The sequence below is a fragment of the Drosophila sulfurigaster genome, chromosome X, assembly GCF_023558435.1.
Source record: "Drosophila sulfurigaster albostrigata strain 15112-1811.04 chromosome X, ASM2355843v2, whole genome shotgun sequence".
Lineage (NCBI taxonomy): Eukaryota > Metazoa > Arthropoda > Insecta > Diptera > Drosophilidae > Drosophila > Drosophila sulfurigaster.
This window is the reverse complement of record NC_084885.1, coordinates 24,823,656-24,850,314: the sequence shown is the minus strand read 5'-3', so window position 1 is coordinate 24,850,314 and position 26,659 is coordinate 24,823,656. Positions and strand designations below refer to the sequence as shown.

The 26,659-nt window shown below is 34.8% G+C and overlaps 1 protein-coding gene across 4 annotated transcripts in view; it reads left to right on the top strand.

The window, feature by feature from the left end:
- The window catches only part of LOC133849080 (neuronal acetylcholine receptor subunit alpha-7), a 217,785-nt gene that overhangs the window by 29,307 nt on the left and 161,819 nt on the right, over positions 1-26,659 (top strand). For all 4 annotated transcript variants that reach the window (XM_062284944.1, XM_062284943.1, XM_062284942.1 and 1 more), the window contains exon 2: positions 11,889-13,565. In XM_062284944.1, coding sequence (XP_062140928.1) covers positions 13,442-13,565 — 124 coding nt within the window. In that variant the 5' untranslated portion in view covers positions 11,889-13,441. The remainder of the gene's footprint in view (positions 1-11,888; positions 13,566-26,659) is intronic.

Genomic DNA, 26,659 nt, shown 5'->3' with positions numbered 1-26,659 from the left:
GACAAACATGAGGGAAGAGATAATAAAGAATAAAACACAATAATGATAACTATATAAACTAAGTGTAGGAACAGCAAAAATTGAAACAATCAATTGTAAGCTCACTATTTGTGAAAGAAAATCAGTGTCTCCTATTTCAGTGAGCAGCCAAAACGTTGTTCACTTGTGTTAAGATATTAAAATAATAGTCAAATGGAACAAATCTAACGAGGTTTTTTGCTTGTTAAAAAAAAAACAATTTGCAAGCGATTAAAAATCAAAAAGAAATATGCAAAAAAACCGACATGTAATTTTGTTTCTATTGCACTGCTATTTTAAAGTTTACAGCTGTAAGGATACAACATTATAAATATTAAAAAAAAAGTTAACATAAATATAAAAAGTAAAATGAAAGAGAATCATATAAGAATACTAAGAAGAATTGTAAACATAATAGCTAAAATACAGTCAATACTTTTAAAAATAATTGAATAGCATTCCCAACATACAAATAGGAATATGAATTAAACAAAATTATTAATTACATTATAATAATAATATCTATAAAGAATAAAAGTATATGTATTGATACGACATTGTTATTTTACATATTTTTGAAAGTGTTTTCAAATGTTTTTGATGGATTACTTCTTCAGGGTTATCCCATTATTTCATGACTTATACACAATACAATGTAGTATATAAAAAGTCAAGAAATAATTGTTAACCAAATCATCAAAAAGCAATTAATTGAAAGTTAGGCAAATCAATGTTTGTGCCAAGCGATGTTGCAACTTTCTTTACATTCACTTTTGATGTTTTGTGAATTAAAAGACATCAAAACAGACAGTTGTGCAAGAAGAGAAAGAATAGAAGGAAATATAGAAAGAGACAGCAATAATTTGGAATGCATAATGTTTGTGGTTAGCAGCGGCTTTTGTAGTGCAACTGTTGTTGTTGTTGTTGTTGTCGAGTTGTTGCTGCTGTTCGCTTTGATAAGTCAGTTGCGGTCGCAGCTGTCGCTGGCAGCAGCGCCAAAGCGAGTGACAAAGAGTAAGAGGGAGAGGGAGAGAGAGCAGAGCGGGAAGTGGGGAGCGAGGAATGTTTGCTGCGCAAACACAGCCATCAATCATTTCGTCAAGCAGTGCATGACTGACATGCAGGGCAGACCACAGAACAATACATCAGAGCAAACAGATAAACATAAACACATGACAAAAAAAAAAACAAACCAAAAGAGAAGAGAGAAGAGAAGGGAAGCCAAACCCGGAAGTAAACTGCCGATAACAAGGCTGATAAACGATAAACGATAGACGATAGCAGAGTCGTTGCTTCGATTAGAAAGCCATTTTTCGTCCAGTGTCCAGTGAAGTAATAAACCCAATTTGCTTTTCATTCTTTTGCATTTTATTTCAACACACATATAGTATACTATATAATTTCCCAACCAAAACAGCTGTGCTCGATGTTCCTTCTTCCGTGTGCTATTTTCCATGTGTGCTCTTTACAGCTGTCTGTCTGCGATTTTCTGTTTTTTTCTTTTGCTTGTTGTGTTGCCTTGTGCATTTTCATTTTGTAATATTTCTCTTTTTTTTCTTGCCTTTATTTTTTTTCAATTTCGATTACCGCCTGCCCTTCTTCTTTCATTTTGATACCGGCTACTCTAAGGGTAGAAGGGTATTATAAGTTTGTGCCTTCAGGCAAAGGGAAATAAGTCAATAAATATTCTTGATCAGCGTCTATCTGCACTGAATGTACTGCTTTAGCGATATACTAAATACAGTCTTTGGTATATATTCAGTATTTTTTCGGTATATTATTTTTGTATATTGACTAATGGAGAGCGACGATAGCCATGTCCGTTCATATGTACTATTTGGTATGTTTTGAATGAAATACCAAATATAATATAACGGTATATTTTTGTATTTTTCCATATATCAAATTTGGTATATACTACATATTGAAAATTCAGAGCGGGCATCTCACAGTGGAGCATATCGTCCTCTATGGTTTCCTTCGATGGTACTACCACATCGATATACCAAGTTTAATATATTTTAGTATTTTTTTCGGTATATTAATTCGGTATATTGACTAATGGAAAGCGGCTATATTACAGTCTAGCATATCGTCCGATTATACTGTACTAATATACCAAATATAGTTTTTAGTATAGTTTTAGTATTTTGTGTATACTAATTTAGTATATTCGAAATGGAGAGTATGTTAGTTCTAGCCATATTTTAGTATTTTCCCATATATTTTTTGGTATATTTACAAGTATAGAGTGTGTATAGATTTTGGTATATTATAGAATTTTGAATTTTGACGTATCTCACAGTCGAGCATACTCAACTCCAGCTTTCTTACTTGTGTTTTTTTCCCCGTCTGCATTCTTGCCTCGGAAAAGGCTAACAAAAATGTTTCCTTAATCCAAAAGAGGTCTCATGTTTTGAATGCTCCTCCATCTCCGTCTCCGTCTCCATCTCTGCCTCAGCCTCTCCCTTTCGCCCACTGCTTGTGTCTCTTTTGCTCTGGCGCTGGCGAATGTTGTAAAAAGTTTTATTTGTCGCTGATTTGAGTATCGAGGCCAACGCCTATGTAAGGTTGGATACTCTCACTCGTATGTGCCACGTTCCTGGTTCCTTTCCGTTGTTTGGCGTCCCTTGTCCCTTGTCCCCTGTCCCCTCTCTGTTGCCACCGCTTTGTTTATTTCATTCAAAGCACAAAACAAAAATGCAAAGTAATGCAATTTATCTGAAAACTATGCTATGCCACACCCACTTCTCTCCCTCTCTCTCTCTCTCTCTCTCACTCCATCTTTTGCTGCTGTTCAACAGGGCGAAGCAGCAACAACAGCAACAGCAACATGATGCTGAAATTACATTGAAGAATGTACTAGAATGCTTCCAACAGACACATGCAACAACAACAACAACAGAAACAACAACAACAACAACAACGACAACAAATACAAATGTTTAATGTTTTATGTCACAAGCATTTCAATTAAGTTTAGTCAACAGAGCTGCTCACATAATGCCCATTTTATACCGAGGCCTCATTCGAGCGCCAAAGTCGAGCTCTTTCCTCCCTAAAAAATACTACTCGATAAACCCAAATACATATATGTATGTACATATATATTTCTCTATATATGTACGTGTGTTCTATGTTATTTTACCGACAAACTTTCCAGCAAAATGTTTGTGCAAACTAAAGCTGGAGCAACTTTTTCATGATCTTTGCTTAAAAATAACTCACAATCTTGTTGAAAACTAACAAATTGTTTTGGGCTGCTTTTTTTTACTGCCAATGCAGCCGAAAGAAAAAGACTGAAAAGTGTTTGAAATTTCATGAAAGTCACAAATTCATAATAGTCGCGACTCTATAGTATATTTTGCATCACTATATCATATATCAATATACCAAATATAGTCTTCGGTATATTTTAGTATTTTTTCTATATTAATTTCGTTTATTACAATTCAAGAGTGGGTATCTCAAAATCGATTCTAGACACTATGGTATATTTTGAATGTTATAGTATATCAATATACCAAATATAGTGTTCCGTATATTTCTAAGTGTTTTTGGTATATTAATTTTGGTAAAACAAAATAAAACAAATTTTGTATATTATATGGATATACTAAATACAGTATTCGGTATATTTTAGTATTTTGTGCGGTATACTCATTTGGTATATTGACAAATGGTCTGTCCGTATTCTATGATATATTCTGTACACTACGATATCTGATTGATATAAAAACGTTCTAGGAAATTTAAAGGCTTAGCGAATTTCATTACCTAAATCTAAAATTGTTGATCTTATTTTGTGAATTTTGCATTTTTCAGATTAGTGCTCATATTTTTAAGTATTTGTTCTTAAAGCAGTCATAATTTTAGAGCACAATTTTTGAGACGAATGTTTTTGCTTTAAAAAATTGATCACTTTTTCAGTGTATAATAATATTATTATTTAATAAATTCTATTTTCTCATTTCTTTAGCTTGCAGCTAAAATTTACTAACACAATTTGTACTATTTAAATGTGTATGATTTGTGATGAAATATTTTCAGTTTGTTTAAAATGTGCGGCATTATAATTTGTGCTTTGTTGGTCTTGAACTTGTATAAAGCAAAGCAGACAAATTAAAGAAGCATATCTAAAGCATATTTTGCGGAGCTTATAGAAATGCGACTTATGAGGGGTGTATTTGTTGAGGGGGAGTGGGGAAAGCGAGGGATAATAAACTCTCAGATATTCAAGCTCAGCCAGAGCTGCAGCCTCAGCTGTTAGTACACACACACACACACACAGACACACACATATAGCTATACAGGACATTTAGCACATATAAATTTTGTTTGGTTTTTTGCCTACTCGACAATAGCAGCAGCAAAAGAAGAGAGAAAGAGAAGGGGGAGGACGAGCGAGGTAAGCGACATGCCAGGAATAGAGCAGAGTTTGCTAGAAAAGGGAGTGGAGAGCAGAGTGGGAGGGGGAAGGGGAAACCAGCCTCTGCTCTGCCTTTGTGTTTGCCTCAGTGTGAAAATATTTCAGTGTCCTTTAATAAAAATGATAAGTCACAGCCAGGGAATAACACAGGAACAGAAACAGGAGCTGGAGCTGGAGCTGGAGCATGTGTGTGTGTGTGTGTGTGAGTGCTCTCCCCTTTTTTTTTTGGTTGTTCGCCTTTTTTGGTGGGGAGGGAGGAGGCGTGGCAGCGGAGCGCAGAGTCGTGTTTCTATTGTCATGCTAAAACGTGGCACAGGCAACGCACATGACTGATTTAATTAAACAACTCACACTCAGACACACACACACACACACACAAAGAGTCACACACACACACACACACAGACCACCCACACACACACACACACATGCAGTCAGACATTCTTGAATTACAATTGTAAATTTTTGTCTAAAGTGCCCAAAAAGAATAAAAAAAGAAAATAACGAAAAAACTATGCAAAGCAATTTCTAGCTTCCACATTTCTATTTTTTTTTTGCTACCCTTCACATGTAATTTGTTTAATTTCTCGACTTTTATACTATGTATAATTCCAGCAATCTATTTTCGTTTCGTTGCGAAAAACTAAAAATTTAGAAATGCGCAAAATGCGCTCATAATAATGCGAAATGGAATTGCAGTTGGTAAAAAATTATTTGCAAACTGCATTTCAAGAGCGAGTTAAGCGTTGCCACATGCTGTATGCTGCATGCCACATGCTGCATGCTGCCTGCGTAATCCGTAATGAACGTTCTCTGGCGGGGCATAATTGCCGTATTCCGCAATTTTTTTTTTGCGCCGGGGATTAAAGCCAAAAGCTCGAAGCTTTCGATGACCCGCCTCCAAGGCAGCTCTCTCTCTCTCTCTCTACTTTTTCTCTGCCAGTTCAGCGTCTTTTACGCATCATTGCCGCGGGACTCCGCATGCTGCCACCCAATTGAAAACGATGCCAAAGCCTGCCTTTGCCCCTTGCCTTGCCTCCCCTTCTTCTTCTGCTTCTGCTTTCGTTTACGTGCTGTGCTAATGCTCGTTCATCTTCTTTTAATTGAACGCACGCTGTTTCGGGTCATTCTTTTTTCCCTTGCTCATCTCCTTCTTTGCCTTCCCATTTTCTCACCTACAGTTGTTGCCACCAAACAAATTTGTCACACACAAAATCATTTTGTTGCTATCCGAAAAAAGCAAAAAAAAAACTAATCACATTATTCCAAACGAATCAATCAAAATTTCACATGATGAATGAAACAAAACTTTTCTACTCTAATACTCGATTAATATTTATTATGTTATTTATTAGTGTTCAATTCATTGCGATCTTTTGCAAAGAAATCGCTTCAACACTTTTCTTTTGTTTTTATTGCTATTTTATTGCACGTGAAAGAAACTTAAATAAAATCATATAATAGCTTAAAGCCAAGCTGAAATTTGTGCACCTAATGCTCAACACTTTGAATTCAATTTATTGACTTTACCCATTTTTTTTATATTTTATTTCCTATATGCTCTGCGTATACATGATATTGTGTGCACCACTATTTGAATCTAGTGTTACGCTTGTTGCGTATACGCCCTGTCAGCCGCTGTTTATTGGCAATTTATAGCACGCTTTCCAGTTAATCAAAGTACACATAAATTCTGCGTGTGTGTGTTTGTGTGTGTGTTTGTGCGTTGCCATTTGGGAAAATAGAAAACTTATTCACTTGATGGTTTTTGGCTCGCTTAAATTTTGTGTTCTTTTGTGAAATGAAACATAATTTTGAGGCGCATTTAAGCGAGCGACTAAAGATGATAAATGGTCGACAACTGTCTGTGGCGGCAACAATGCGAACACACAAGCCGAGTGTCCTCGAGACTGCGAGATACCCGCTATCCGTTTTGCGGTATTATTAAAATACACCAAACTGGCATATGCTGAAAAAATATTAAAGTCTAACAAAGGGTATATTTAGTATATGAATATACTATTGCATTCAAAGTTTACCATATAATATATCAATGCGGTATCATTTTTACAATGCACCAAATTAATATACTGCACAAAATACTAAATTACACCGAAATATTTGGTATATTAATATACTATTACGTTAAAAATATACCAAGACAATGTTAATATTTTTAATGTAATATTTTTAAACTACACCAAAAAATACTAAAAATCTATATTGATATACTAAATATACCCTTTGTTAGATTTTTGGTATTTTTCGGTGGAGTTTAAAAATATTACATTAAAAATATTACCAAATATTTCGGTATAATTTAGTATTTTGTGCAGTATATGTGATATAACAATGCGGTATCATTTTTACAATGCACCAAATTAATATAATGTACAAAATAATAAGTTATAGCGAAATATTCGGTATATTATAGACTATTACATTCAAAATATACCAAAAGAACACGGTATTATTTTTACAATAAACCAAAAAACACTAAAATATAACAATCGGTATATTTGGTATATTAATATACTATTCAACATATACTGAATATTTGTTACTATTAAAATAAATAAACTGCAACGTAAACAAAATACACCAAAGTCTACATTTGATGTGTCAGTATATTATTACATTCAAAATATACCAAAACAAGGTATCTATTAATATATTTAAAAAATACTAAAATATGCCGAAGTCTATATTTGCTATAGAAATATACTATTGCTGCCCATTTTAAATTAAAGCAAAACAATGCGGTATTATTTTTACAACATACCAAATTAATATATACCAAAGTGTATAGTTAGTATATCAATACACTATTCAAAATTTACCGTGTTGTACAAAATATAGCTTAACAATTTGTCCATATTCACACTCATTTATTAAAAAGAATATATTAATATACTAACATACTTTATGGGTTCAGTGATGCCTTCTTTAATTTGTTATAATACCCTTCTAGCCCTCTGGGTAGCGGGTATAAAAACGCCAATAATGCCAGAGAGAAAAACCCAAATGAGGAGGAACAACGACAACAACGAAAATATTGAGACAGCAATCAGTTGTGCGTGGGAGTTTGTGGCGCCTCAGAACATACGAACGAGCGAACGAATGGCGTGTCAATCCACAAGGAAAGAGAGAGAGAGAGAGAGAGAGAGAGAGAGAGATTCGACTCGAGTCGAACCCAGTCAAATAAATTGAGCCACAGGACTCATCCAGTCGTCAGTTAGTCAGTCAGCCAGTCATGCAGTCAGTCAGTCAGCCAGGAAGGGAGCGTTTACTGAAGGAAGACGCTTGTAAAACTAACGATAAGCGTCATGTAATTTGTGATACACAGCCTCAAGGTGTGAGGGTTGTCTTCCCTCTCTCTCTCTCTTTGTGTGTGTGTGTGTGTGTGCCACGGCATAAACAAACTCACATTATGTGGCAGTAAATTGATTTATTGTAGTTTATTGTATGGTACAAAAAAAGATGCCCCCCCAAAAATAGGCTCAGTTTTGACCTATTTGGTCAGTAAACTTGAAAAACGCTTCTCTTCTCAACTATCCTTAACTGATTACGTTGCGGTCGAATAAATGTATATATATAGTATATACATTATACTATATGTATAAATACCGCACTTTGAAGGCAGACATATGTTGTTCGCACAACCAACCAAAAAACCAAAAAAAAAAAAAAAAGGGTTCCATATTGTTGCTTAGCATATAAATAAATGCGACTGATGTGTGAATAAAATCAAATTTATGCATATCTGTTGGCCATAAACAACACGACTAGTTGGGCGCTTTTTATCATATTTTCAGGCACTTTTCAACACTGCTTAGTTGCTCAATTTATAAGAAGAGCTTGGCAAAATTATGTTGCTCAATAATAATATAACATCAAATAAATAGTGTATTCTTTTTCTTAGGTATAAATACATTTCAATATAAGAACTCACCTTTATGACACTGTCCTTTCACTTTATACTTTTTTGTAGTATTGTAAAATAACGAATTGTTTCAAGTGCTGACTGAAAGAAATAAAATATAATTTCGATTTTTATGAATATTAAAATGCTAATTATTATATTCTTCTGCGAATAGCTGTAATTTTTTAGCATAGTTTCGGGCATTGTTCAACACTGTTAAACGTTGTTAATGGATATAAATAGATTGGCTAAGTTATTCTGATCAATGTTATAATATTATCTTTCACTTTTTTTTTGAACTTCAACTACAACTCTCACATTTTAAAGGCGCTACTTTCATTTCAACACTTTTTGTAGTGTTGCAAAATACCGCAAGCGAATAGCTTGACTTATTTCTTCTGCTTAAAACTATAATATTATATATTCTTTTCTTTCACTCTTTTGGTGATAAATAAATTTGAATTTCAATTCTCACATTTATAAAGCTCTACTTTTATTTTACACTTTTTGCGGTGTTAAAAAATACCGCAAAAGAATAGCTTGACTTACTTCTTCTGCTTAAGATAATAATATAATCTTCTTTTAAACTTCTTTTATGATATATAAATTTTAATTTCAATTTCCACATTTATAGAGCTCTACTTTTATTTTTACACTTTTTGCAGTGTTGCAAAATATGGCATTAAATCTATCCAAGTGTCCAAGAGCAATAAACTATAATTGACATCGTTAAGCTTATCTCAGCGCTGTCATGAAATATTTTATGATTGTGTTAAGAGCTTTCTACCGTTAAGTTTATTGACATCGCTTCTGCCTATCAAGAATTTTGTTTTTGGCCACTGCTTGATAATCGATAATTGTCCAGATTGTAGATGTATAATATTGATCGATTAGTTTTGATAGCCGTTGGCCCGCTCATTAAACGTTCATTTCGCAAATGCCATTGGCAAATGCCCAATGGAAATGGTGCCTTTTGCCCTTTGTGTGTGTGTGTGTGTGTGTTGTCTGGTCTTCTGATTTGCCGATTTTGCAATGGGAAAGCGAACAGCGCACAGCATATGAGAGAAAATTGGTAGCTTGCCAAATAGCCACAGACCCTTTCATGTTAACGTCTATCTGAATGTTAGTTTTTGCCTACGATCCTACAATGTATTCCTCTCTCTCTCACTCTCTCTGTCTCTCTGTCTGTCTGTGTGCGTATATATTTATGCATTTTGTGGGTCATAGAACGATGCGCAGAGCTCTGCAACTGCAAACTGAACTCAACTGTGAACTGAATACGGCCTGGAGAAGTGGAGAAGAGGACAACGCAACGCTCTGGCTTTTCGCATGCTGCACAGTGAGCTGGGCTCAGTCCGTTGGGACATATTTTATATTTAATGCAAGACATTTGTCATGCGGTTGCCGCATTTATTCAAAGTATTTGCTGCAATTTTAATGCCAAAATGAGAGAGCAATTTCAAATACCAATAAAAAGTGTTTAAAAGTTTAAAACAAAAAACAAAACAACAAACCTTTTAAGAGAGTAAATACTGACTAGGCAGATGCTCTGTAATTGAATATTTATATTTATATTTATATCTGTAATTGAATATTTATATTTATATTTATAATTATTTTCATTGTAGCATCTCAAATAAATTGGCTTTTTACTAAGCGATTGCTCTGAAAATTTCAGTTCAGAAATTAGTGTATTTATCAGTGCTTAAATTAACAGACAGAAATTAGAAAAAAAAATAAAATGAAAAAACAGAAACAGAAAGAATACACAAAAGAAACAGAATGAAAATACAGAAACAGGAAAAAACATAATTACGTTTTTCTGTTTAAATTAGTTTGAAAGATTCTTATCAAACGTTATTTTTTAATAGTCAGAAATTTATTTGTTCATAAAATAATGGTTATGAATTTCGTTCAGTATCGTTAGAACAATAATTTTATAATAGAAACTACTAAATCGAAGTATTCGAGAAGAAGAAGAAGTATGAGAAATAACTTGGTAATCAAATTTACCTAGATCATCATAATTTGCACTGGAAAACAACTTTCTTATAAAATTACGAAAAACAAAAAATTGAATATTTTCTTAAAATTATTGTCTTTGTAGCAACTCAAATAACTTGGCTTTTTGCAAAGCCATTGTTCTGAAATTTTCAGAATCGTAAGAGAAATAAGTTTGCTATATTGTAATGAATAATATGCAAATTACAATATGCTTAATAATCAAATCGATTGTTCTGAAATTTTTAGAATCGCCAGCGAAATGCGATTCTAATCTAATTACCAAATTGCACAACTCTAGCAAGTAAAATTTCATTGCTCCACAAATTTCCATATAAGATACATAATTTAGAGTAACATTGTCTAAGCACAAAAAAAAAAAGCTAGTGTCGCCTGTCGACGCTATAATTGATATTGATTAGAGGAGAGCAAAGCCAAGCAAAGAGCAGGCCAAGTTCCATAAAGCTATTATTGTATCCTCTTGTTGGCATTTTTTTCTTTCGAGGGCCTCAGGGCATAATAAATACTGTGCTGCTAGTCCGGGAACAGGATGTGGGGCTCAACAAAGGGGCGCAGCACACACATTTTATGGGCCACTATTTAAAAATGAATGTATGCGAAGTTTGTAACTGAGCGTGTTGTTCGTTGTTGGTTGGAATCAGTAGTTGTGACAATATGCTGAGGGCTCTCTGATTTATGCTTGGCGACTTTCTTTTAGCAGCGCATTTGCTATTGTATTTCAATATTCGATTATTGTTGAAGTGCTTGAAGAGGTTTAGAGATTAGTTTATCTTTTATATGAGATAAAATCAAATAAAAAAGCTACAGTGTGCTCAATTGTGAAATACTTGCTACCCATTTCGAATAAAATGGCAGAACGCTGCGGTATTTTCTTGAAATATACTAAATTAATATACCGCAAAAATATTAAAAATATACCAAGGGATATATTTGGTATATTGATATAGTTCGACATTTGAAATTATACTAAAACTAATGCTGCTGTATTTTCTTAAAATACACTAAATTAATATACCGCAAATTTATTAAAAAAATACCAAGGGCTATATTTGGTATATTGATATAGTTCAACATTTTATATTACACTAAAACTAATGCTGCGGTATTTTCTTAAAATATACTGAATTAATATACTACCTTCAAAATACTAAAAATATACCAACGAATATTTTTGGTGCTATAAAATGATATAATAATGCATTTAAAATATATGCATATGTGTGTGTATATATACTAAATATACCAGATACATACCACAATATACCAAAATATACCATAAAGTTATAATACTCTTTTGTACCCTAAGTGTAATAAATTTTTTCTAAGTATTTTTAGCCCCAACATTAACTTGAACTATTTAATTGTTTGCTCTAATTTTCGGAAATTATAAATTGATTTATTTCAATCATATTTTCAACACATTTTCTAACCAAATTTGTGTATTTATCAATTTCTCTATATATCTCTCTCTCTCTCTCTCTCTCTTTGTTTTTGCAGCTTAACCTGAAGTTTTGGAGCAGTGGCTAAATTGAATGAATATTGAATGCGAAACGAAGTGCACACACAACTCGAGTGGCTCCCATCAATAAATCAATGTGCTAGCAATAATTTTACATGCATATATATTTATATCAAAAATAAAGAGAAGGAGAAGGAAAGAGGGAAGTGCAATAAGAAAGAAATTTCTAAATCAAATTCTATTTTCAAATTGAATTTTAAATGCAGATAGAGAAGGAGTTCGAAAACAAAACCGACAATATTTGCCAACAAAATCGAAATACGAAATCGAAGTAGTGACAACAAAAAGTAATCAAAACTTGCTAAAGCAGACGACGACAAAGAACAAAAAAAAAAACAGACAAACACATAAATAAATAAATAAAACGGAAGCGCAGCAGCTCTCGACGACAACCAAAAAAAAAAGTGATAGAAAAAGGCAGCGAAAGAACAAGAACAAAACTAAGCAGAGCGTCTCATGCATAATATATGTGTGTGTTGTTGCATGCAACAACAACAACAACAACTCGCAACAACTCGCAGCAATTGAAGAGCAATCAATCATCGAGTGGCCCGACAACCGATAACCGATAACCGATCAAAAAGCAAACGAAAACCGCTGACAGACAGACAAGCTTGTAAAAACGTCAAGGTCAACGACCGACCAGAGGAGATGCCACAAATGTGTTGCATGCAAACACCTTCTTGCTGCTAAGACGATTCCATAGAAATTTTCTCCTCACACACACACACACACACACACACGTTTCTCTCTCGATTTCCGCCCGCCAAAAAAAAAAGGAATTCTCGAATTTTTATTCGTCTCTGCTTTATTTTTGTTGATAAATGGCAGAGCCAAAAAATTTTGCGGCAAGCCAAAAGTAAAAGTTTCCGCCAAGAGAGCGACAGAGAGAGAGAAGGTGGCACAGATAAGGACAACAACACAATAATAAAAGCAGTGCAACAACCAGAACCGTCCCATCAAGCGCAGAAGTGGCATTAGCAAGCGTCAGCAGACTTTCATAAAAAGCCAACACACAAGCAACAAAAAAACAACCAACCAAAAGGGAGGAAAAACCGAGGAAAAAAAAAAACGAAAACAATTGCCGTAGAAAATTGTTTTCGTACGTTTCGCTGTTGTTGGTCATTCTCAACTGCTGCCAACAAGCGTATCTCCGGCTCGAGTGTTGTTTTTAATTTTTCCTTCTTTGGCTGCTGATTATCGATTGCGCCCTTCGTCGACCGTCTGATCGATGCGCCATATGTCTAGCTAAAGTGCCAGAGAGAGACGGAAGAGGTTGGCCGTCGCATGCCGCATGCCACAGGTTGAGGTTGAGGTTGAGGCTGCAAAAAGATTTTGAGAGCCTGACAACAACAATTAAATGGCCATCGATCGAGCTGCTGACTGCATGGATTGAATTTGCCACCCAAAAGCGGAACAACAAACACCACACAAGTTGCCACACACAAACAAAGTGTTAGAGAGAGAAAGAGAGAGTGAGTGGAAAACCAAAAGACAAATAGAGAAAGAAGAGAAAGAAAAAAACAACAAAATGAGAATGAGTTCAACGCAGAAGACGCACACATCGACAACGGGCAGCAGCTGCTGCTGTAGCGGCTTCAGCTGCTGGCGGCTGACCTTTGCCCTCGGATTCCTTATGCTAATCATGCTGCCAGGTGAGTGTACATTTACTTGCTTAACATTACATAAATATATGTGGTTAATCAATATACTTTTATGGGTAATACTCTTATCTGAACTGAAAAAAAACATATATCAAAACATTTTGTATTTTGAGTAATGATGAATCTTAGAGCTCTTGATTAACACTTTAATTAGATTTGGAATTAATTTTTATCTGTCAAATATTTATACCTATTAAATACTGACATATCTACAATTTCTCTCAGAAGACTATTCTATATTGTGTTGCTATAAAAAGTAATTCTATCAAAATATTAGCAACTGTTGTCAAACTTCGTATTCAACCTTTCAGTCACATCAATGTAACTCTTAAAAATTAAGAAAGCTACAGTTGAGTATGCTCGGCTATGAGATACCCGCTACCCATTGTGAATAATAGCAAAACAGTGAGGTATTCATTTTAAAATACACTAAATTAATAAATAATAAAGTACTAAAAAATACTAAAAATATACCAATAGTTATATTGGTATAATGATATAGCACCAAATTCAAAATCTGGTACTAATTTTCAAATATACCAAATTAATATACCACAGAAATACTTAAAATATACTACATGATATATTTGGTATATTGATATGGTACCACATTCAAAATGCCGATTATTCTTAAAATATACCAAAAATGTATCAAATAATAAAATACTAAAAAATACTAAAAATATACCAAAAGTTATTTTAGTATAATGATATATCACCACATGCAAAATATGATATTAATTTTCAAATATACCAAATAAATATACCGCAAAAATACTTAAAATATACTACATGATATATTTAGTATATTTATATAGTACTACATCCAACATGCGGTATTATTCTTAAAATATACTAAATGGTTAAATCGAAAATATACCAAAAATATACCAAAGCTATATAGTATTGCATTCAAAATATACCATAAAGGTTTATTTTGAGTCGTTCATTTTATGGAAATTTGCATAAATATGGAACACTTTCAATTCTAAAATTTGTTTCTCACAATCTGTTCTGATTACCATTATAATTCGTATATCTAAATTTTCAATTAAGTAGTTGAGCGGCACCAAATAGTACAACTTAATTAATTAGCTAATTAATGGGACGCAGTTAAGAAGCCCTTTCATCAGAGTCAGAGCGAGAGATCGTATAGGTATTTTCTGCAAAGTGATTGCACAGCATCGTAATGACATTGCTTTGTGATTGCCAATTAAGTTGCGCACTTTTTAATTACCAATTAATTATAATTAAGCTTTTCAATTTTGCTCCCATAACGCTGTAATTTTATTTGAAAATAATTCGCCCCTTAAATTGCCAGTAATTGTGTAATGATAATTGAAAATTATCGCACTGCGTGCGTATGTGTGTGTGTGTGTGAGCAGACTACGAAGAAGAAGAAGTAGCGTGTCGGTAGACGCGTCGTATGCTTAATAAATGTTTATTACGCATACGCAGCGTGGCAACAAATTAAACGAGACTTCGAGAGCGAGTTAATGTCGAGTCGAGAATCATGAATTGTGGAATGTGAATCGCATGTGAAGCTCACTTTGATGCTGAAGCTGACTCTGACTCTGACGACTGGCAATTTGTTTATTTGATTGCATTTTGCTGGGAAATAAACGGGATCCGTTGCAAGTTCTGCTCTCAACTGTTTGCCCGAATGCGCGCACAAATCAAAGTCAACTGCGGTAAGTGGGACGACAAATAAAGTGCAACACAGCAGCAACAGCAGCCGCGAGTTGTTTCCTTGCTCTCAACAATTGCCATTGACAATCGCTCAAAGTTGACTGGCAAGCAAATTTTTTTTGGCTATATTTGTATGTACTATATGTATCTGCATCGCAAAACGAACGACAATTAGATTGATGTACGACAGCAGCAAACGCAACGTTGATTGCAGTGCCAAAAAGAAAACAACGTTGAAAGTGGAAAGTAGAAAGGTGGAAAAACTCGCGACTGAATTGCTTATAATGTCTCAGATTGATGAACTTCAACAACTACAATGGCAACGACAGCGAAATATTAGTAGACGATAAATACGGTATCAATATACTATAGCTTATCGACAGTCAAGTCTGCCTCGGCTTTTTAAGTAACAACAACAATGTGCACGATGCCAGCGACTGTTTCCTCAATGAGCTGGAAAAGTGAGTATTATACATTTTGATACCCGCGCTTTCCCTTAGGGTAGAAGGGTATTATAACTTTGTGCCAAATAATTGTGTGACAGTCTAAAGGAGGCAGCTTCAACTTTATAAAGTATATATGTATAAATTCTTCATCAGAATATACCAAATATAGCTCTTAGTATATTTTAGTATTTTTTGGTACATTAATGTGGTATATTGTAAGTGTAATCCAAATAGTATATTAATATACCAGATATGCCATTCTGTATATTTTAGTACATTTTATGGTATATTAATATGGTATTGCAAGTTTAATTCAAATAGTATATCGATATAACAAACATGACATTCAGTATGTTTTAATATTTTTTGCTATATGACTTTGGTATACTGTAGAAGTAATCCAAACAGGATAATTCAAATATACCTGTCAGTATTTTTTTTTTTTGTATTTTTCGGCATATTAATTTTGTACATTATAATCTAAATAGTATATCGATATACCAAATGTAGTTTTCAGAATAGTAATTTTCTTCGGTATTTTAGTCTGGTATATTCTAACAATAATACCACATGGTTTTCTTTTTATTAAAAATGACTTAAGAGTATCTCACAGTCGAGCATTGTCGACTTTCTTTTCTACTAGCTTTCTTACTTGTTTTTTTTTTTGGAATGAAGCAAATAAGTGGAAGCAATTTAACAGATAAGTTTATGAGTAAATACGCTGAGTGTGGGCACAGTTGAAAGATATGGGAATATGAAACAATTTGCTGCTTCATATGCTAAGCAGACAAATTGACGCTAAATTAAATACAAGTTAAACAAATGTCGAAGGCAAAGGGTGAAGTTACAATAAATAAATATTAAGACTTGATGACAAAAATCAATTAAATCACATAAAATTAAAGTAAATTATAGCATATTAAATAAAATAAATAAAAACTTAATAAATAAGGTATAAATATAAAAAAAATAACTTATTTAATTTATTTAAATGCTAACATAATAAACACAATTTACTTTTACTTGAATCAAAAAAAATGAATTATTAAATAAATGTAATAAAGCATACAAATTAAATACATACGTAAAATATTGGTAATAAAAAGCGACAATACATTAAATTATGTTTTGTTAAATTTAATTATGATGAATTTGATTCTTCAGCATTTTCAAAAAGAAAAATCATCATAAATGCTGTGTTGAAGCCCTCAAAATATTAAGAAAAGCAATAGAAATCTCTTTGTATTTTGTCCTTGTTGGTCGCATAAATTACTGAGCTATCAAAGTTAGAGCAACTATTTAGTCTTCGTCTCGAAGAAAACATTCTTGCAACATTTCGTATGCAGTTTGTATTTTAGTTGTGGATGTTATTTAACCCTTGTGGCTCTCTTGTTGTTGTTGTTGTAGTTGTTGTTCCTGGATATCCAATTGTTTTATTTTGCTGATGCCGGGTGGCATTTTGCATAAGCTTGACCCACACTTCATTAGTTGCGAAGCTCAGGCACAACAGCTGGCCCCAAAAAAAAAAAAAGAGGCAATGGAATGGAAAGAGGAGTGAAGGAGAGGAAAGGAGAGCAGAGGAAGGTCATTCATTCATACAGATTTAGCCGGATGTTCGTCACATTTTAGTTATGCATAAAACAACTTTTGTGTGGCACGTTTCAATTCATTTTTGGCTGTCGTTCTCTTCGCTCTTGTTACTGTTGTTGTTGTTGTTGTATGTAGTTTGTCTATTTGTTGTTGTTGTTGTTGTTGTTCTTGTCCCTTCAACTTTTTTCTGTTCCTCTTTTTTTGGGGCTGGACCTACTTGAAAGTAATCCCGGCTATTGCTGTGTTGCCTCAAGTATTTCTGCATATTTTCTGTGTGTTTCTTTCAGTTTTATGAATTTTGCACACACACACACACAAACTACTTTTACGTGCAACGTTACGTATACGTATTCTTCTCTGTCTCTCTCTCTCTCTCTCTCTCTCTGGCTTTTTTTATTGTATGAATTCCAGGCGGGTTTTATATTTCATTTTTTGTTGTTTTGCTTTGTTATGTTTTGTGTTGCTTTTGTCAACCCTGTTTTTATCTTTGGACATGCACGAGAGCATTTTTTGCGAGCTTACACATTTAGTGGCATGCCCCCGAGTTCAGCCAGGCATCCACAGTTGTCCTCTGGCCCTTGCCACCTCCTACACTCACACTTCCACACTCACACTCCCACACTCGCATTCGCATTCGCATTCACATTGGCATTCACATTTATATCCGCATCCCACAGTCAGGAGCAGTTGAGACTTCTGTGCCAGGTGCCAAACGCTGACCGCCTTCAATATGCATGCTAATTTTACGCTACCCGAACTCCACTGTTGCTACCACACACAAACACTGGTTGCCTCAATTTGATTTTAGGCATAAATATTCATGAATCGCTCTCAATGTGATTGCGATATGTCCTGAGTCTGAGCTTTCGCTCCCGCTCCCGTTCTCTGTCCTCTTTTGTCATTTTATGTACAACTGTTACTTCTCCACAGGTAACTGTAACTGTCTGTGTGTATGTGTCTGTGTGTGTGTGTGTGTGTGTGTGTGTGTGTGTGTGTGTGTGTGTGTGTGTGTGTGTGTTTGTGTTTAACTGTTGCTGCTGCCTTCTCCAGTTGTTGCGTGTGCTGCATCTGGTGAATATATCTTTTTCTCTCTCTCTCTTTTTTGCTTACTCCCTTCGATAAAATCGCATTGCAACAAATTTGGAACAATAACCATTTTCCATTTTCCATTCTGCATTCTACATTTCCATACCAAAAAGTGCAGTGCTTGCAACAATCGACTTGCCACTCGCATCTGCAGCTCCACTTATGTGCATGATGCATATAAATATATCATTCCATGCGTACTAACTTCATTTCTCTCTGTGCTCTTTATTGCCTGCAAAGCCAATCTAATGCTTTCCAAAATGTATACTATATACAATATGTATTATACAATTCTGGTTTCGACTTCCGTTAAGATATCCACTACCCATTTTTAATAAAGGTGAAACACTGCATTTAAATATACCAAATAATATAATGAAAAATACTAGAAATATACTGATAACTATATTTGGTACATACCCGCTACCAATTTTGAATATAGGTAAAACATTGCAGTATTATTCTTAAAATATACCAAATAATATACCGCAAAATACTAAAAATGTACCAAAAGTTATATTTGGTATATCCTTGCTTCCTATTTTGTGTTAAAACTAAAAAAGTGCGGCATTATTTTTATAATATACTAAAATGATATACCGCAAAAATACTCAAATATACCAAATGCTATATTAAGTATATGATATAGTACTACATTCGAAATATACCACAGATAAACGGTATTTTAATATACCAAACAAGTTTCAAATTAATATACCGCAAAAATACTAAAATCTATCAAATGTTATAATTGGTATATTGATATAGAACTACATTCAAAATATACCATGGTGTACATACGTATTATTCTTAAAATATACCAAACTAGTATACCGCAAATATACTAAAATATACCAAATGTCATAGTACTGCATTATAAATATAGTATAAAATCCAATAATTGCCTTGACAGTCGTAAAATATTTTAAGTTAACGCAGATAAATCAACATGCGTCAAAAAATAGTGTAGATATATTTCACTTAATATGGCTAAAAGAGATGTCTCGCATTCGAGAACTAAACTAAATAACGAAACAATAGCAGAGCAATAATTCAAATGCGAATAAAAATAATTGCCAAAAATAAATTCAATTAATTGAACAATTAGCAAAGAGAGAGAGAAAGAGAGAGAGAGAGAGTGAGAAAAGCTAATAAATCGATATTGTTTTGTCAGTCGACAGCAATTCGAAATTCGAATGCGAGAATTTTGTTTTGACCAAAAATTGATTTAAATGCAAAAATTTATGAACATTTTCAAGTGCGAATTTTCGAGAGTTTGCAGCTGCTGCTGTTGTTTTTCAAGCAATTTGTTTGCATTAAAATTGCATTTTTAACTTGCATTTTTGTTGCTGTTGGTGTTGTTGTGACTGATTTATGCGGCAGTTGCAGTTGCAGTTGCCAATTTCGCAACATTACGCATACGCAATGTTGCAGCAGGCAAAAGCTAATGCAAATTACGCGCTATTTGCTATTTGTTATTTGTTGTTTGCTGTTTGCTGCTGCTGTTGCTGACAGCAGAAAATCAGCAAACTGAAACAGGAGAGGCACGAGGCACGAGGCAGCTCTCAAGTGCTTAATGCTCCACCCAATTAATGCAGCTTAGCAGGCAGGCGAGCAACACCCACAACGCTGTTGCTGTTGCAGTTGCAGTTTACTGTTGCTGTTGCTCGTGTTGCTCGTGTTGCTGGTGTGTTGCAACTGTTGCTGACAGCGGCAGCTGGAGCAACATTGGCAAACGCAACTTCATGGCGTGTTGCAATTAAGTATGACAAATTACTTGACAAGCGCCTCTGGTTGCCGTTCAACAATGTTCTCGCTGCGTCGTGTTGCCTTCTCCTCCTTCTCCTCTTCCTCCTTCCGCCTGCTGCCTTTTTCTGTCTCTTCTTTCGGCATCCTGTTGCAAGCAAGCAAGCGAGCAACTTCTACTTCAGCTGTTTTTTGTTGCTGCTGCCTGTCAGCACGTTCAACGTTCAACGTTCAACTATATTCCCTTGGCTCCGCTTGTGATGCGCTGTTGAGCTAGTGACACTTGTCACCGTCCAGCCTCGCGGTAAAAATGGGTTTTAATTACCGCTTGCCACACACACATCGCTTGCCTCATGTTGCAGCAACTGCGATTTAGTTTGTTGCGTGGCAAAATATTGCTAATTTGCCAAAACAAATGCTTCATTATGCAAGCACACAAACTGAGTAATGGCTTTCATTACATCGCTCTCTCTCTCTCTCATTCTTCATCTCCCTCTCACTCTATCACTATCTCTCTCTCTACAGGTATGAATATGGTTCTGAAAATCACTTTGGCCGCACTTCCAGCAGCGACCAGCGCATTGAGTTCAATGCTCAAGACTCGCCGAGAGCATTGAACCAAACAAACAGCTGCACAGTGTCACAAACAACGGCAAACATTTAACGATTTCAATATGGAAAAGCGAGAAAATAAAAAACTCGATAGTTTTTGCCTAAGGCACTTTAAAGTTTCCTTATTAAAAATGTTGTCAATGTGCTAATATTATATATATCATAATTAGCACATCCTTTACTTTGTTGTATGGTCACACTTCATCTTAACTTCCTTTTTATCTGTACATTAGGTATACTTAGATGCGCACAATATAAGTTCATTATATATATTTAAAACTAAATCAATATTGTGTATTTGATTTGAATGCAGATATTGACAATCAAATAACGAATTTTTAAAGAAAACATAAATTTCTTATTGACTATTATCTTTCTATGTATCATATATAATTCATTTTGCTTAGTGAAACATTATTCGCAATGCAATTAACAAGTTTCAGTGTGCCCGTAGTGTCCAACTTTTGATTGCCTAAATTTGACACGGCAACGTTGCAAACATATTTCATGGTCACACTGAAAACCATTTCCATTCTTATTTAATATCTATCTTTCTGTATATCAAACTCAAATAAATATCATTGTATTTTAAGCTGAGCCAACATTATTCGCAATTTAAGAAAATTTCAGTGTATTTATTTCGGTATTTATTAAAAAAAAAAAAATGAATATCAGTAACGTGCTTTGCTTCTTTTGTTTGTAATAACTTCAGATATCCGGTGCTTTATAGAATGATACAAGGAATCTGTGTAGTTCAGAAAAATCTCACTCCAAGCTCATTTAAAGCTTCACTTAATGTTTTCGTATATGGCTTCAAACTTTCGTTGTTTGGTTCCACAGTGCGCCTAGCTTTTGGGCAACATGTTTCGCCCATCTCCATACACACACACACACAAGGACAGAGAGAGAGCTGTTGGCAACAGCTACTAGACAGCTAGTGTCGACCATCGACTGCTGCGCATCAATGTTTATGGGCAAGTCAACGAAACTGTTCGCCAAATACGACACTAAGCAAAGCTCCAGCCCATCCATGAGCTGTAAAGCTGCCCCTTCACCCCTTTAACCCCTACCCGGCCACCCACACCCAAAACTCTGAATGCCACGCCCCGATTTTGCTGTCTGTTGCGGCTCGCCTGAATGATTTTGAACTGCAGCGGCTGCAGTTCGCCGTGGTAAATTTCAATTTGGCAAACGTGCGCCGCATTTTGCTGTTGTTGTAGTTGTTGCTTTTGCTTTTGCTGCTTCTGTGTTTCTGCTTCTGCTTTCGTCTTTTGCATTCTGACGTGTGTGTGTGTGTGTGTATGTCGCACTTTTATCCCCTACTTCGCTCTGACCGCTTCTGCATCTCTCGCTGTCTGTCTGTCTGTCTGTCTACGCTTCATTCTTTCTGATTTTCGCTTAAAGTTTTTGGGTGCACAAGTTGGCAGCGCCCATGCATTGCGTTAGCAGCACTCACGTGCCTCCCATCTACGGATCTTCCCATCTTCATCTCCATCTCCATTTCCATTGCTTTTTGGCGATTTCAATTCGGTTTCTCTTAGTTTTCGTGCATTTTTTTTTTTGTTTGCTACTGGAGATGTAACTCCGATTGTGCTACGTTTTTGGTTGCGGGCCACGTTGGCGACATCATCAAATTTGCAGGCAAGCGAATGTTTTGACAAAGGAAAAAATCGCAGTTTCATTTCGTATTTCTCTCTCTCTCTCTCTCACTCACTTTTCGGGATTTCTTTTTCTATTTTTTTTGCAGCCATGTTTGTCGCGGCACGAGCGTGACACTGAGTTTACATGGCACTCTTGTCTCCCTCCCATTTTTTTTGTTCGTTCTCCTCTTTTTTTTGTGTGGAAGTAGCTTTACTCCTTGGCCACCTGCAGTCACGCCCCTCAGCTTTGCATTCAATGAGAGAACGAGAATGAGGATGAGAAGTGATTCGGTATGGATGTCATCTGCTGCTCTGCTTGTAATAGTATCAAAGTCTCGTTCTTTTGGCATATCAATATCATTCCTCGTCTTTGGTCAGTTTTGCAAATGCAAATGCAAATGCGGAGGTCAATAATATCGACTTCTTGTGCCTACATTTACTTACCATAATAACAATAATTCCCAACTAAAAAATATCCTATTCAAAAGCTGTTAATAAAATTATTATTAACCACATATAACCCATCGCTTCTTCACAGCTGTTTTACAGGGTATACTAATTGGTGCACTGCTTCGGTTTCTAGTACAGATCCAATATTATATTGGGAAGCTGCTTAACAAGCTAGCTGCTCTCCACTCGAGAAAGAAGCTTAGCTCATGCCTTTTCAAACAGACAAACTTGTATTTAATGACTCAGCATTGATATGCTTAAGCATCATTTGCATTTGCATTTGCTTTTGCATTTGTATTTGATGCAATGCAGACAGATAGACAGAAGGATAGGCAAACATTAAAGCAAACAATTGTGCAACGACTTTGGTATAATTATCGCATAGCTTTAACATAAGCTCTGTATCAATAATAGTGGCATATTAAACCAAATTAACAACGTAATCAATATTTAAATTCTCAAAAGCAAACATTTAGTTTCCCATATTTAAAATATGAAGAAAATGTTGCAAATTCTATGAAGGTCACCGTCAACTACTTAAATAACTACTTAAATAATTACAAGTTATGGTATTATTTTATACTAAATAAGTCAATATAATTATTCTATTTCAGTATTTTCACACATGTTAGTACTAATTATTTATAATTTAACATTTTTTCAATTTCTCCAACTCTAACTAAATAAATCACAAATTGTGGTATTATTTCATGCTGAATAACTCAATATGTTCAGCATTATTATGGTAATCTTTTATACCGAATATATTGAGTTATTCAGTATAAAATAAAACCACAACTTGTGATTTATTTATTATTACACTTTGTGTGGTAGTGTTTTATACTGAATATAGAGTTATTCTGTATAATACCCTAAACTTTTCAGTTAAATTATTATATGAATTTAGTTTTATTTACACTTAATAGATGTCGAAGCAATTGACTTACAAAATATAAATATAGTATATTGAATTTAGTCACTTTTTATTGGTAAAGTAGAATTTGCCATTTATTTTTCTTCTTTATTGATAATAAAATTGAGAATAAATTTGTATTATTGCAGCATCTAAAAATCTAAAAATGCTATGCATTAAATAAAATACAGACAAATATCAAATCAAATCAATAAGTGAATATTATTCTATATTTTTCCTTCGGTACATCATATTGTTCTTAGAATTTCTAGTCAGCAAAAGTCAGAGAGAACTAATACCAAAGTGCATAATAAATATGAGTCGAGATTGGATTTGGTTTTGGGTGAGAAATCTCTGAAATTTGCTTGGCAACAACGTGTGCTCGAGATTCGGCTCGGCTCGGCTCGGCATCGCATTTATGTTCATCTTGGAAATCATTTACAATTCTGGCGTGTCATGCATTTGGCGCAGAGCGCCATAAATTAGAATGGCGCATGGATTCTGTGTGGTTGCTCTGTCGCTGCTCTTGTTCTTTGGACTAAGTTGGGCTGGGTTTTTGGGAGTCTGTGTGACAAAGGCATCCTTTATTATCCTGTCACACGCATCTCTCGACAATGTTGTATGTGAGCGCGGCCAAAAGCACGTTAGCAATAGCATTGTCGATCAAGAGAGAGTAACTACATACATACATTGCTGAGTGTAGCATCGACTCCCAAGTATGAAGCAATGCATAAACACAATCACAGCAGAGAGGAAGAGAAGAGAAGAGAAGAGAAGAGAAGAGAAGAGAAGAGAAGAGAGTGAAGCTGAACAACACTTTTACAAGTCAGACAGTGGCACTCAAATTCACACCAAATAGCAATTGCGAGACTAGCGACTATAAATGCCGGCAGCTAAGTGCAGCCCGTCGAACACAGATGCGACCAGCTTCAGCTGTTCTCCCCCCACTTTGTCCCTTTCTCCTCTCTTCATCCACCTCTTACTTTTAGCCATGCGCAGCCCTTGTCAACGCACAGTGGCCTCTGACAGTTAAGTGAAAAGGCTAATTAGATAACTCTGTAGCTAATATTAGTTACCTTCAAAGCAACGCACTGTCTATTTCTAAGCGCCACTTCATTGAGCGTATCTCTTTAAAATTTAATTGGCAACCTTCGGCAAACACATTTCAAATGTCAGACTATCAGATGAAGCATATTTGGAATTACTTTGGATATCGATAAGCAGCAACAGCAAAATAATTTCATTTAGACTTCCGTATTCGATAAATTTAATATAAAAACGAGTTGAATTTGCTTCACTTCCACAGATTTACGCTACACATTTTCAATAAACGCATTTTCATTTTTTAATATACTAAAAATACTCAAATATACCAAAAACTACATTTGGTATATTCGTAAACTATCACATTTAAGATATATAATTCTAAAATATACCGAAAACTACATTTGATATATTAATATACTATCACATTTAAGATATATAATACTAAAATATACCGAAAACTACATTTGGTATATTATTATACTATCACATTTAAGACATGCAATACAAAATATACCAGATTGTTAGCCAAAGCAACTAAAACTTGATGTCAAATAGTATATAGATATACGTTTACATTCAAAATATACCATAGAGTACAAAATATACCAGATTGTTAAATACAGCAACCAAGAGCTGACAGCACCAACCGTTTTCTGCTTCCTGGTTATGGCTAGCAAGAGCGCTCCTTACATTTAAGGCCTGGCAGCATTTGGTATATCAATATACTATTATTTTGTATAAATATACTGGATTGTTAACCACAGCAACTAAGGCCCGATAGCACCAACAGTTTCTTTGCTTTTCGAATTTTACTTCTAAAAAAGCTTGCAAACAAATTATTGTCTCAATCGAAACAAATTTCGTTTGTTTCGCACTGACTCTCTTAAATCGAACTAAGCTTTAAAAACTACAACAGACTTAAAGTTAATTTAATTTCAATCAATTTATAAAATTTTCATATACATTATATTCTATTCGTATAAAAAAGCATTGAATAGAAGACCTTCATTTTGTATACAAATTTTTTGGTTTTAGTTTTCTATTCATTTTTTGGCTAATTCATGCAAGAAACGTAGCAAATGCAAAACATATTTGTGTTGCAGTGACATTTGTAATTAATTTGTGTGAGTGTGTCATGTTTTTTTTTGGCACCACTGTGCGGCACCAGACTGGCTGCGGTTTAGTTTTCGCGTGTATTTGATTGCTTCTTTTGCCGCGCCAAAGATTGTGCTAATAAATCAAAGTGTTTTGTTATTGTGGCAAGCGCACGGACAAAGATGGAGAGAGAGAGACAGAGAGGGAGAGGAAGAGAGAGAAAGCTGAAAGTGCGGTAAAAAGGCGCAGTTAGTATTCAGTCAGTTGCCACATCAAATGCGGCACAATAAATGCAAGTGCAACATGGCCAAAAAGGCTTTGCGCATTGAGAAAGGAGAATGGAGAATGTGCCTGCCACACAATTGTGTGATGCTTTGGCGATATCGAGAGCAACACACACGCGCACACACACACACACAGCTGCAATTGGCAACTGCAAGTTGAAATCAAATCAAATTGAGCTGCATTTGCAGTTGCAGTTGTTACACTTGATGTTGATGTTGCAACTGAGTTGATGGGCACACACCTTTGCCACACACACACACACAGAGCAAGAGAGAGAGAAAGCTGACAGCTTGTTTGCGTTGCATGCTGAATTAGCCTTTGACAGTGATTTGATTTTAAGCTCTGATTGTATCTGGCTCATCCACTTGCAGCCCATCTTGCCACATGCATTCCCTCTCTCTCTCTCACTCTGTGTGTATGTTGCACTTGCTTATGGCTTGCAAGAGCGCTCCTCACGTAAAGTATTTCAATATTTCATTTCATGCT